At 35.4% G+C, this 14,221-nt stretch overlaps 1 protein-coding gene across 1 annotated transcript; it reads right to left on the reverse strand.

The window, feature by feature from the left end:
- Positions 1-1,476: 1,476 nt before the first annotated feature.
- Positions 1,477-13,916, reverse strand: LOC136813502 (uncharacterized). Its single transcript, XM_067070015.1, has 15 exons — positions 12,750-13,916; positions 11,451-11,642; positions 10,537-10,907; positions 10,325-10,403; positions 9,959-10,115; positions 9,275-9,381; positions 8,940-9,013; positions 8,328-8,483; positions 5,905-6,081; positions 5,578-5,724; positions 5,216-5,323; positions 3,808-3,988; positions 3,182-3,242; positions 2,711-2,771; positions 1,477-2,493 (listed from the first exon to the last, which is right to left on the reverse strand). The coding sequence occupies exons 1-15, from the start codon at positions 13,914-13,916 to the stop codon at positions 2,460-2,462; spliced, it is 3,072 nt and encodes a 1,023-aa protein (XP_066926116.1). The 3' UTR covers positions 1,477-2,459.
- Positions 13,917-14,221: the final 305 nt, after the last annotated feature.

Raw genomic sequence — 14,221 nt, forward strand, 5'->3', positions numbered from 1 at the left:
ATTAATGAATTAAAACTTTTCAATATCTTAACCCTTCAATTCGTGCATCTTTACTTAACACTTAACTCCCTAATAATAGGAGCAACTTATAGTATCCGTAGCATCTTTCGAGGGACGTAAAGTATGTGTCAAAAAGGTGTATAGTGTTTTTCTTTTTGACCATAACTTTCCAAGCATTTGTCGTATAGTAAAAAGGTTGGTATATGGTTAGAAAGATTATTCAAATCTGTTTATATTTTTCACTCATTTGTTTTTCAAACTTCGTTCAAGAAAGTGAAAAAAATAAACATTTTGAAGAATACACATTTTTTTTTATAAGAACCAGTAAATTTTTGCTGAGGCTCGGCTGTTCTTATTTTTTTGGTACTTTGAGCCTTGAATTGTTCTTATTTTGTTCTTATTTTTTCTAAGGTAAAAAACAAGTTTTGGCTATTTACTTTACTATTTAGAGGATTTTAGAAACCAGTGATTCTTTTTGCTATACTTTAATGGGGTAAACTTTCGCGGGGATTAAATTTCGCGGATTTCGCGGGATTTGGGTGTCATCCGCGAAAATCCGCGAAATTAAGTCCCAATGGAAATTTGGAAAGGCCTCACCCGCGAAATATTTCTAAACAAAACTCAAAATATGTCAAATAAATACTATTTGAATGTTTACTTGCATCAAAGAGGCGCAAATAATGTGTATTTCAACAACCAACATGCATGATTTGACAGTAAAAGTCACAAAATCGTGAAAATATTGCCACCCAATAGTGCCACCCGCGAAATTAAGTCCCCGCGAAATTTTTGAATTTCGCGGATAGGCCCAACCACGAAATTTAATCCCCGCGAAAGTTTATCCCATTAAAGTAACTCTCTAACTACAGCCTCTCCACTGTTCTTAAATTGTTCTTATTTTTTGGCATTTTTGAGCCTCACTGTTCTTACAAAATTGTTCTTATAAAAAAAAAGTGTAGCGCTATAATTACCATATTCACAAGAATGAAACTTAAATATTAAATCAACAACACCGTTGTTGGCCGTAAATAAAGTGTTCAACTGTTTGATCCTAAAATGGGATCTTCAAGAAAGAATTTGTAAGAGGATTCAACGTGCATTTTGTGTGCCAGTTACACAAGACCAATTCAAGAACACTTATCAAATTTGTTGTTTGTTAATTTTGGGTAAGTGAAACGATTTCCAGGATAATCTACGGAAATAAATGAAATACCCAAATTTTTCATTTGAACTTTAGAATCCTTATTTCATTATCAATTATTTTTTCCTTATTGGTGGATGAATCAAAATTTGCAAATAATATTTCATCACCTCCTATCATTAAAGTCTCAGCACTCATTAATGCTTTGTCAAAAAGTTAAAGCATCGATCACTAAGTATACATATTTAAGTAAATGATCTAGCTTAATTTAAGGCTTACTGTGTGTTTTGTCCAAAGTAAAGGAGCTTTTAGTAGTTGTGTAGTTCTATAATTTTCTTATTCCACTCTTAAATAAAACAGTACAATGTGATTCTGTATGACTAAAAAAAGTTACAAAAAGGGTGATGCAAAAATAAAAATCTGAAGAAGAAAAATACTATAGCCAAAAAAAGAAGTTACAAATAATTACAATTTTAAAATTATCTTAAAGTTTAGACTTAATGCTGGTACTAATGTTTTAATCTATAGCCGCATAAATGTAGCCGACATTTAAAGCGTTAACCCTAAGTGCCAATGTCGAGTATATTGAACATGGACTTACATAGGAGGGCGAAGCCCTCCTGAAATGCCCAGTTTGAGTTAGAAATCGTAATTTTTGGTCTAACTCGTAGGAATCGGATTGTGCTTCATGGTCAAGCAAAAAAAAATTCAAAAGTCAGTCTTTCCAGCGAGATTATAAGGCAAAAAGTCAAAAAAATGTTAAAATTTGACAAAAATCAATTTTTTAAAGGTTTTGACCATTTTTGGCCCACGAGTGATCCAAGAACCTCCTGTTTTACTATATTCTGGCCTCTAGCGTATCGATTTGAAGTATTACCACTGGGCACAAGGGGGATCCGTGATTTTTCTATAGGATAATACAAGTCCAAAGGATACTGGACAGACTTTAAAATATATATTCAAGCTCTAAAGAGCCTTCTCTAGATTTGCTTTCTTTTGACGCAATTACGTTACAAACAAAGATTTGAAGATTTACCAACTTTACGTCAATTTTCCCCCGTCTTTTCATTGAGTGGAGGCAAGGTGTTGGTCGCTTAAATTAGGTCTAGTACTGTCCACATTTTATTGGAAACTGGGTTAAGGCATGAAAGTCAAATAGATCAATGCCAAAACTCGAGACGTGGGATACGTCCCGCGAAATATTTTATTAAACTAAAATCTACACTCAGCAATTTTGTGAAAGAAAGGTCTCCCTTCGCCTCTCATCGAGTGTCTGATGAGCCATCATTTTGGCGCTATTTCAACATAACTTTTTCTATCATTTCGATGCTTTCATCTTCTCTTGTAATTTTCTGGAAAAAAAGATTTGATATTCGTTTAAATGATTAAAATCAACTGTAATTTTGTCTGTATACAACCCCTTTATCTACGGGTTTTAAAACTCATTACCGTGCCACGCTTTTTGCTCTGGTACAGGGTAGCTGTAATTGGGTAAGCTTAGCTAATCCCTTACAAAGAAAGAGAATTAAAAAAAAAGAACTAAAAAAAGAGCTTAAAATGTTGGCTTACTTGATTGCTTCTCTGGTTGATTCTGTATCTTTTTTCAACTCGTGCCAATCGGTTAAAATTTCTGAAAAATAGTGTTTTCAATTTACAATATACGTATACTGATTTCTGTTGATCCTAATTCACCAATCCATTATATGACTGGTTATATCCTAGCTTACAGATGTAAGGGACAACCAGCGGAACGATTAAGCCGTTATAGCCTTACTTTTTGTAATCACATTATTCGATCGTTTTGATTGAGTGAGAAAAAGTCGTATTCGAATGTTGTATTTTTCAAATCAGCAGTAGAATAATAAAGAAACAAACTTTAAGATTTTCTCATGCCATTACAATTAACGGGAGATATTTCAAGACTTTTTCTCCGGGTGATTTACTACGTTCGGGGCTATTTATCCCAAATGACTCTCCTCCAAATCATGGTATTACTAGTACTAATACCAGATATAGTGTAAATTTGGTATCGTTGATTACCTTTGACTTTTGCATCATCTGTAACGTAATCCGCTTTTTCATAATACTTGATGCGTAAATTCTAGAGAATAGAAACGGTATATACAACAAAAATTTGGCTTGACCTCAAATCATCAAGTCTAAGGCAAAATTGGTCTTTTGTAATGTTTAGCCCTGAAGGGTTTAATTTGGAAAACGTCATCCTAATAAGTTGTTTTAAGACTCTGAAGAATTTCATCTGAACATCCAAGTTTTACTGGACTTAAAACTTTCGACTATAATTCTTTTAATATGGGTTTCCGGCGTTCTCAGGGGAAGTTCGGGTTCACGGGTCATCGTGGATAATTGAGCAATTTTATAAGAACAATTTTAGACTGAAAATTGGCCAGAACCTAAGAGCAAATTAAGAATAATCCTGAACCTAGGATTTCAGAAATTACTAAGAAAGTGATGATTTTAACAGATTTTAAACCCATTTTAAGTTTATAAGTAAAGAAACTATGCGTATTAAGAACATCATGAAAACATTTAAGCCTGAAAATTCCAGAAAATTAAGAACAGCCCAGCACGAGGCAAAATTTACTGGTTCTTGTATAAAAAGCGTATAAAATTAAACCCTCAAAATGAGAGTATCAAAGTTCTCTTACACCACAGAGGAATCTGCTTTTCTCGATTTTGCAAATATATTTGGCTCTTGCAATGGCACTTTCCACTCGTGCATTTTCTGCAGCTTTTTCATAACGTGCACTGATTTGACCGATTAGCATATTGCTCAAAACCACGATAATTGCTGCCATATTGAGTAACAGAAACATCACGAGGGGAGCTCTAAAAAACACCGAAAAATATTGGATCAAGGACCATCGTGAGTATCAGTGTATAAATTTTACATATCAAGCTGTGAAGAAAAACACCGATTTCACTCAACGCGCAACAAAAGTAATCATGGCAATCATCCAGGATCTTGGATGAAAGCCCGGGGATGAAAGGCGTGCCAATCAAATCAGGAATAAGAAACGTAAAAAAGATTCAATGAAATGGAGTAATCTACTGAGACACGCGTGATAATTAAGCTGTAGTGTTCATGGTTATCAATGACTGAGCCAAATAATGAAGCCAAATTATGAAACCGCTTCGTAAATCGTTTCAAGTTAACCTTAAGGAAACTAATTTTGGCAAATTTGTTATGGAATTATTTCTCACTAAAATCTAAAATGAAATTGCTGCTAAAATGAGATTAAAAGTGTTACAAACCATAAGATTAAGAATTAGTTCTTGCTAGCATTACTTTTCTTAAGGCATTCCATTTTTCAGCTTACTGGATAATTGATTCATTCAATAGAAGCTTGTTAGTGAACAGACCCAATGAAGAATCCATATACTTTAGGCGTAGAAACTTTCGCGAGCAGAAACTTTCGCGATTTTCGCGAATTTTGGCCATTTTCGTGAAAGTAAATGTCTTTAAAAATTCTAGGAAGGGCCATTCGCGAAAGTTTATGTTCGCGAAAAATTCTTGACAAAATAGAAAATCTGTAAAACTTCAAACTTTGAATGAAATGTAACTTTTATGGCACTTTTTAGACTGCTAAAAGACTAATAAGTCAAAGGACAAATGTTTCAAGCCAACCCAAGAAGTATTTGTGTCTCTAAGCCATCTTTTCATGTGAAAATTCTCAATTTTACGTCTTGATTCGCGAAATTTTATGCTCGCGAAAAATATTTTTCCGTTAAATTCGCGAAAGTAAATGTCGTGAATTTCGCGATTTTTCGTCCTCGCGAAAGTTTCTGCTCGCGAAAGTTTGTACGCCTAAAGTAAACTCAACTCAAAGTCTTGAGATATGAATTTCTGACATCAAAGGGTCACCCCACTAGAAATTGATCACTGAACCACTGTAAAATTGGAGCACATTTTGTTCAGCAGTCAAGAAAAAACTTCCTAAAATATACCCTGCTAGTTTAGGTTTTCCACACCCATAGGATCTGAAGATTTGAAATATAGATCAAGGGAAACAGGACGCGACAGCACCTGCGTAGACTAAAGTGAAAGAGACTTACGAATAGACACCGTCATAATCATCAGCAAATTCTTTTCCCTCAGCCAGTGCTCGTGCTTCTCTCAACATCGTTGACCAGAAAGTTAGCGTGTCATTTTTACCATCAATTCTTGAAATCAAAAACTCTTGCCAATTACTTTCCTCCGAAAAGCTTAGGCCTTTAATATGTTTTTATATGTGATAGACTTTCTTCGAGATCAATGAAAATTCACATAGTTAAGCAACAAGAATGCAATTCAAGCATAATTTGAGGTCGAAAAAGAAAATGTACCAAACATATTGCCAACAATAGAGATATGACTTCAATATATGATAATAAAGGTTGCCTGTTGGGAATCAAAAATGTTGAAAAGATAAACTTACATTTTTCCACCGTCAGATTTTTCAGACTTCAATGCAAGGAAAACACTGCCAGTAAACGCTACCATGAGTACAATGAACAATTGCAAGAAGACCCAAATATCCTTCTTCAACAAGTCGAAAAATACTTTAGCGTATGGACCCAATTTCCTGGAAAATAAGAATTCAATAATAATAAAACTGTGTAAAAAATATGAGGTATAACAGCGGAAAAAGGCTTCGACCATGGTAAATTTTTAAATTTACTATGTGCACAATGTCAATGATAGATCTTGGTCTGGCAAAAGGAGTGGCCTCGCATTATTTGTGTGGTGAAAATGGAATACTTACTCGAACGCGGAAAAGAATTTGAAGGCACGCATGAAGTTGAGGATGAAAGATGCCGATGCAACTCCATAAAAAGCTTTGTATTCACCAAACGCATATAGAGGAATCAACACATAAATGGTGGCAATACCAAGAAAGTCAAATGCGTTGAACCAATCACAAAAGTATCCACGACCCTCTCTGAAAAGAAAAACAAAGAAAGAAAAATTGAAAGCAAATTACAATTGCATATTAATAGGACATTGTTTTACCCTTTGAATATCCTTTTTAAGGTTCACGAGGGCCAGTTTGAAGTTTAGGGCTGAAAATCAAAATGAAAACGAATAAAACTAGACAAATATTTTCGTAACATTAGAAAACAATTTTTAAGCACATACCAAAAGCATTCGTTGCAAAAAAAATCGACTGAAGACTGCCTGAAACAGCACGGAACTAAATTTATTTCTATTCTTGACTGATACTAAAAGCATTCAATTTATGCCCCTTATAAGTGTTTAGGAGTTTGAACTTAATAATTACACAAAATTTTGGACTACATTGAACGAGAATAAATAGGAATTGTCCATTCTCGGGGGGGGGGGGTTGCCCTTTAAAAATGAGTCACTTACAGGCCTGTAAAAACCATTTCTACAGGCCCAGGATTTTCATTATCCGGGGCCGAAAATATTAACTTGCCAAGTGTGAGTTTTCTGATTGTAAGTTATATTTTTTTGGAAAAATGAAAAAGCAGTTTGTGAACGCTATGGCAGTTTCCTGGGAGGGATAGCAAATTTTTTTTCTTCAGCTTTATAAAAATGAAATCACGGATACACTTTCGTACAGCATTCTTAAATGCAGTTTTAAAGAATAACAAGAGAAATAGTAAAAAGACTAACTGTACAATAAATAATTGTCTCAAAGGTAATTGTTTGGGAGATCTTTTTTAGGGGGGGCATTTGTCCTGGGGGTAATTGTCTGGGGGCAATTGTCCTGGGGGTAATTGTCTGGGGGCGATTGTCCTGGGGGTAATTGTCTGGGGGCAATTGTCCTAGAATCTTGGTTTTAAAAGTCTAAGCTAAGAAAGCTTAAAGAATCTCAAAACCATTTTAATCATTCTGAGATGATAGTTGCTCGAGAGTAAGACGATGGCTGCTATCATAAATTAGTCCGGCGGCGATCCAGGATCACCCTTACAATGAGTAAATATGGGTTTTTATTTTATTTTCCCATCATATGGTCCCTTGGTACCCCAAAACCAGTTTTTGCCAAGCTGGCAAAGCTGGGGAAATTTTTTTATGGGGGCTTGAAGGGGGTAGGGTCATTTTAGCCTGGGGGTCTTTAGAAAGTCGATTTTTGAAGTTCTCATTTAGCTAAAACTGATTGTGCCATCAGATAGAGCTTGAAGAGTAGATCTCCAAAATGGGGTCATTTGTCTCATTTAGTGGACTTAGTCCCCCGGAATTGGATGATACGTCTTCAAGAATGCAATATTTAATGCTGACGTCAGCATTTTTGAGAAAATTTTCAGCGAAAGATACCAGTTTTAACAGATGCGTCTCGAAGAGTACTATCGATTGGAGGGGTCATTTATAGGGTTTCCTAGGCTAGATCATGAGATATTAGAGTTTAAAATTTTGCTGACTCAGCAGAAAAGGGCAAAAAACGTTGAAAAACGCTGAGTCAGCAAAATTTCAAACTCAAATATCTCATGATCTAGCCTAGGAAACCCTATAAATGACCCCTCTAATCGATAGTACTTTTCGAGACGCATCTGTTAAAACTGGTATCTTTCGCTGGAAATTCTCTCAAAAATGCTGACGTCAGCATTAAATATTGCATTCTTGAAGACGTATCATCCAATTCCGGGGGACTAAGTCCACTAAATGAGACAAATGACCCCATTTTGGAGATCTACTCTTCAAGCTCTATCTGATGGCACAATCAGTTTTAGCTAAATGAGAACTTCAAAAATCGACTTTCTAAGGACCCCCAGGCTAAAATGACCCTACCCCCTTCAAGCCCCCATAAAAAATTTTCCCCAGCTTTGCCAGCTTGGCAAAAACCGGTTTTGGGGTCCCAATGGACCATATAATGAGAAAATAAAATAAAAACCCATATTTACTACTTGTAAGGGTTGATGCAAAAAAGCCGTTTTCGCCGCCAGACTAAATTTATAAAGCCCGAAGCGTTTTTTGGCTGAAAAGTGTGCCGTGATTTGGTAGGCAATCCTACTGAGGTCACGTGACATTACAATAGAATTTTAGCGCTTGACTAAGCTTTGCGAATTTTCGAAAACAAAGGCAACAATATTTTTTAATATATTAACTTTTTTGCTTGAAAAGGCTTAAAGCACTCCATCTAGCCCTTCGGGCTTTATAGAAATCTGTGTTTGGTATACCATTAAAAAGATATTTATGCTATTTGCCGGCGTTTAAATGTTTACATACTTAAACATTTGATCGACTTCTTCGAAAGTATAAAGAATGTTGAATATAACGACAATCATTTTGATAACCATGTCAACTTCATTGCCCCAATTTTCACTGCCAAATAATCCCAATGCCAACATCAATAGGAAAAATAAATACAAAGCCATGAACATACTATAACAAACAAAATTTTAAAAAAATTGTTAATTTAAAAAATATATTTTCTTCAAATTAAAATCTGTAGTATGATTTAATCTTTGAACTTCTAGGGTAGTCTAGCAAGATAATTTATGTTCGAATCATTGAAAGTAACAAAGTGCGAGGGGTTCACATTGACGAAAAGAATAGGAACCAATAAAATTTTGACTAAGTGTCTATATGCCCAGCCGGGGCCCTTTAAGTAACCAAGCCTCGGCGCATTATGCCAAACTAATAAAAAGATCAATCTTTAAGCAAAGACTTTCATGTTTCTTTCTTATCACTAAAAAAGCCTTTAATTTAAGTTCATTAAGATGTTACTTTTTTTGAGAAATTTAATATTTTCCGCTTGACCATGACCACCACCTGGTTAAATTTTTGAATGATCACTCTGTGAAGCGAGCAATTTTCCATTTCATCAAAGAAACTTACAAAATTCGACGCTTTCCAAAGGTATTCCATTTTCGATCTACCAACATTACAACAGTGGGGTGAGAGACAGCAGCCTAAAAACAAGAGTGGATAAATATTTGGCTGTTCCATTTTTAATATTTATATATGTTGCGGACGAACGTTTTAAAGTAAAAATAAATTAATTTTAGTTGTGCGGATACCTCTGGAAAAATAAAAACGAGTCAAATCCAAACTCACTGTAAAAATGCAAACACCCATTCTAATATACCACTTATATCATTCTTTGTTTAGCGCTTTTCAGAATAGGAATTATTTAAGACCTCTTACAGACATACAATCGACACCGATCTTACTTTTTTGGTGACTTCATTATTAATTAACACTTGCAGAGGTGATGATTGTAGATGATCAAATCGATCCCTTTTATCCATTCCTTCTTGTGGTTTCTTAGGGGCGTTTCCTAAAAACAAACTATAACTTTAAGACTAACAACCACACATAAGTGAGAGTTTTCAAGCAAACATGTCTTCATTTTTCAAGAAAATGTCCGATTCCTATATTTGTTTCTTGGAGAATACCTCTCCTAATAGGAGGTAAATAATTCATAGTTTTATAATTTTCAGGCTAGATGTTAAAAGTCTTTTCCGGTGCCAAGAGACTGTATATCAGATAAATGTATTTTCGAAACAATATACGTTTCAAAAATTGTCACTTACTAGTATTCAGGTGATACTTATTTTGAGTATGCGAGCTACATTAACCTTAGACTAGAGTCTCCTTATGGCTTAAACTTTTTTTAAATGAGCTTTTTTGAAAATTTTGATGGCGCCGAGTCCAGTGAAACTTAACCGCATAATTATTCCAGTCAATCAAAAAGCCTAAATGGACCCCAGGCTACATTAGCCTTTATCACCCTGACAACGGTCGATTTATTTTGATAAGCGAACTTTACGTTGTCTTTTTCGGCGAAGAGGAGTTTAGCAAACGCTAAAGCTGCTAGACTATAATATAATTATTATAATTGGTATAGTCTATACCTTTCTGGTCGCTATCCAGCAAGTCATAGTAGAAATGATATGATCGAGGATCTTCTTTTAGTCTACTCCAACTTTCGTCGTTATCGACTCCAATCTCAGTTGGTACGAATGGCCAATCAGGGTTAATACAACAATCAAGCACTTTAATAGCTGTTTCCTGCGAAAAACAATGTAAAGGAAATTACTGATGTAGAGCGTGGAACATTCCACGATCGCGGGTTGGCTGTAATGGAAAAGTTTGAATAGGTTTTGCTGAAGCACCGAAATTCAATAATAGTATAAAGCAAAAATGAACTTTATTAACTGTTGAAACAAAAACCCCAGTATGTAAATGAGAAAGAGACATCACAATTAGGCTATACTTACCTTCATATTATGATTAATTACTTCGGCAAGACTACATTGCAAGATCTTGTTTTGGTTCTTCTGAAATAATTTTCGAACTCTAAATCAAGAAATGACCCAATTTTAACGATTGTAAATAACAAGAGATAAAAGACTCAGTTTCAAGATCTTAAGTTTTATGTCTTCAAAATTTAAAGATTTAGATCTTTGTTGAATGTGATAAAATTGAATACCTGAATTCGTCCATTTTACCAGCTAGAAATGCTGCAGTTTGGTCAAAATGTTTGGCGTAAGCATACTCAAAGGGCATTTTTCGAAACTTTGTATCTTTATCAGGATCATTGGGCAATATGGTTGGGTTGTCGAGTGAATAAAGGTGTTCAGGGTAATAGTCATTGAGATAGATCTCACAAAGGTCAAACAAATCTCGACTAGCCAGCATATGTAACAGAGTCGGCTTGTTTTCTATATAGAAAAAACTTTTTTTGTAGACTGGACCCAGGTCTTCTTCTTCCTCCTCCTCCTCTTCTTCTTCTTCTTCTTCATTTTGCTGAGTAGCTCTCTCTTTATCAAGCTCTAATAGTTTGGCTCCCAGTCTGGTTACCTAAAGCAAGATTTTAATGCATAATAATGATACTTCTTGCGGCTGTGGAAGGAAAAGAAGTGGATTCCAAAAGTTGGGAGTGAGAGCTGTATAGTGGCCGGAAATCAGGGTGAAATGTGAAATCGGCTTATCTGTTACAAATCAAGTCAAGGAGCTGGATAACCAAAATTAATTTTTGTGAATCCTTCATATAATGCCAAGTACACATGAGACCATCCAATTCCAAAGATTCATACTAGCGATGTATCTTTCATCTTTCAACTTTCACCAACTCTGATTTTGATTTTATTGCTGCCCCCTGCAAAAGTTTTTTTTTGAGAAACTTGGGATTATTTGGAAGCGCGATAAGATATTGATTCTTTGGTTGCTACTGTGGGTTTACACTCTGCACGCGTTTTATTTTATATTTAGCCGGTAATATTCGGCGTAAAAAAGGCTGTTCTTCAACAATTTCAATTTTTCAGCCTCAATCATTAAACAAAAATCTCTATGATGAAGTCCATTGACTGTGCTCTACAGAGTGATATTAGCAAAAGCATATACCTGGTTTATGAATCCAGAACGGCTCCGTTGATCATTTTTAACTTTTTCCAGAACAATAAATTTGTCATAGACTTGTTCAAGTAAAGATATCATTGGATCATCGTTCCCACATGTTGCTGTGAAGACCTCCACTTGAACAGTTGTCAAGGCATCATCCCACGACTTTCCTCCTTTAGTGTGAAGGCTATTGACCTAAAGATTAATAAAGGGAACATTTCTGTTCATAATACTGATATAATATCTTAAAGCACTTTGCTTTTTATTGTTTTTTTTATCCAAAAGATTTCTACTAAAATAGGGGTTACACAGCAGGGGGGTCAAGCAGTTACTAGTACAAGACACTATGCTAGTTAGTATCGTGGTGGTAATACCTGTAAAATTTTCGAATATCAATTAGTACTTCTCGGGTAAAACAAGGCATGTCCCAAATATATTTTGCGTGACGCACACCGCTTCTCATTATTCATTAACTTTCATATATAGCTCAAAAGATTCGTATCAACGAGAGGATTTCGAAAAGTGCTGGGTCAAAAATTTACATCAAGCCAATCTCAAGATATCGGCCAAAAACTGATTTTGACGTTATAAAATAACTCGAAAAACACGTCAAAAAGACAATTTAAATGACGTCATTATTGAAAAAAGGCGATAATTCCGATTAACTTACTACAATCAAAGCAAAATTTTGACTAGAGATGTAAATTAACGATTCTAAAATATTTCATGAAAAAAAAATTGAAAATTCATGATGACGTCAGCATTTTTTGACGTATTTTAATTTTTCCCGACAACAAATGACGTCATTCAAATTTTCTGAAAAGTTTTAAACAAATATTTCAGAATCATTAATTTACAACTCCAGTCAAAATTTGGTGTTGATTAATAATAAATAATATTGTTTTACAAATTCGCAGGCCACCGTGCGGACACATGGGCCTCTATGAATCGCTCATACATTTTGGGTTAATTATTTACATTGTTAATATAGACAGGTATGCAACAATAGTGACACTTTCAATCATATTCAAACTTTTTAGCTTTCCAGGCCACACTAAGGGTCTCTTTAAATTCTTCCACTGAGGATGAGTTGACTACTTTAGAAGGCAAACTATTCCACTGCTTAATGCCCCGATAGTATAGGGAGTTACTCTGCGGACCGCGAACACCATCGTTCCCAAAGATTACTACTAATTCAGAGTCGTGCGTTCTCATAGGTCTCCCTCGCTGGTTACATTTCTTAGGGATGCAAGATTTGTCATAGTAGTTTAGATGTTTAAAGATCTCAACCATGTCACTTACCTCGCGTCTGTATTTTAGACTAGTTATTCCGATTCTTTGCATTCGATTTTCATAGCTTAGCTGTCCACATGTCTCAACTGTTTTAGATGCGCGTCGCTGAACACCTTCTATCAATCTCGCGTGTTTTTTCAGTTTTGGTGACCAGATAACCTGGGCGTATTCTAAGTGTGGTCTGACAAATGTTACGTACAGTTTTCGAAACAGTTCTGGAGTGAGGTACGTGAAGGTCCGCCTGATAAGACCAGCCATTGAATTAGCTTTTTTCACCTGATTTGATATGTGTTGGTCAAAGGAGAGATTCTTATCGATGATAACACCAAGATCTTTTTCGAATGATACACGTTCAAGAATTTTATCCCCTAGTGTGTATTCGTGTACATGTTTGATATTATTTGGCTTTCCTAGGGTTAGCACATGACATTTGTTAGGATGAAAAGTTAATAGCCATGTTTCGGACCACTTTTGTAGTTGGTTAATATCGTTTTGTATTACTAGTGCATCCTCAACTGATTCCACTTTATTGACGAGTTTGGTGTCGTCAGCAAAAAGGAATAGTTTTGACTTAACGGATTCTGGTAGATCGTTGATATAGAGAACGAAAAGGGTAGGCCCTAGGACACTACCTTGAGGTACTCCACTGAGCACTGCTTTTTGCACCGATTCAACTCCGTTTACTTTGACAATCTGGGATCGATCCTTCAGGAAGTCTTTGATCCATTCAAGCAACTTGTTTTTTATTCCATATGCTTCTAGTTTGATTAGGAGACGTTGATGAGGAACTGAGTCGAATGCTTTTGCAAAGTCAAAGTATATTGCGTCTACGGCTTTACCGTTTCCAATATCTTCGGTGCAAGCATCTAGGTAGTTTAGTAATTGTATCGTTACAGTTGACCGGCGGTTGATGAAGCCATATTGTTTGCTAGATAGTAATTTCTCTTGATCAAGATATGTCATAATATGGGTTTTGAGAATCTTTTCCATTATTCGGCAAACTATAGATGTTAAACTGATTGGACGATAATTTTCTGCTATGTTTTTGTTTCCTTTTTTATAGACAGGTGATACGTTTGCAAGCTTCCAGTCCTTCGGAAGACAACTCTCATTGAAAGATTTTGTCATTATCAGGAAAATCGGTTCTGCGATGTATTCGGCAAGCTCCTTGAGCATCCTTGGGTGAAGCTCATCTGGGCCGAGGGATTTATTTGGATTTAACTTTTTTAGTTCTTTCCTTATAGTTTCAGTGAGTATGTTGATCTAAACTTCTTTATCCGTCCTAGAATCAAATTCAGGGAGCTCCTCGAGTGGCTCACGCGTAAAAACACTACAGAATTGGTTCTGGAGGATGTCAGCTTTACTTTTATCGTCATACTTAATGGAGTTTTCATCATTTGGATTCTCAAGTAGAGGGTGGATTCCAGATCTTGCCTTAAATGATTGCATTAATAAAATTGAAGTTATCGCTATTTTTCAAT

This window comes from Clytia hemisphaerica, unplaced genomic scaffold, assembly GCF_902728285.1.
Source record: "Clytia hemisphaerica strain Z4C2 unplaced genomic scaffold, Clytia hemisphaerica genome assembly, whole genome shotgun sequence".
Lineage (NCBI taxonomy): Eukaryota > Metazoa > Cnidaria > Hydrozoa > Leptothecata > Clytiidae > Clytia > Clytia hemisphaerica.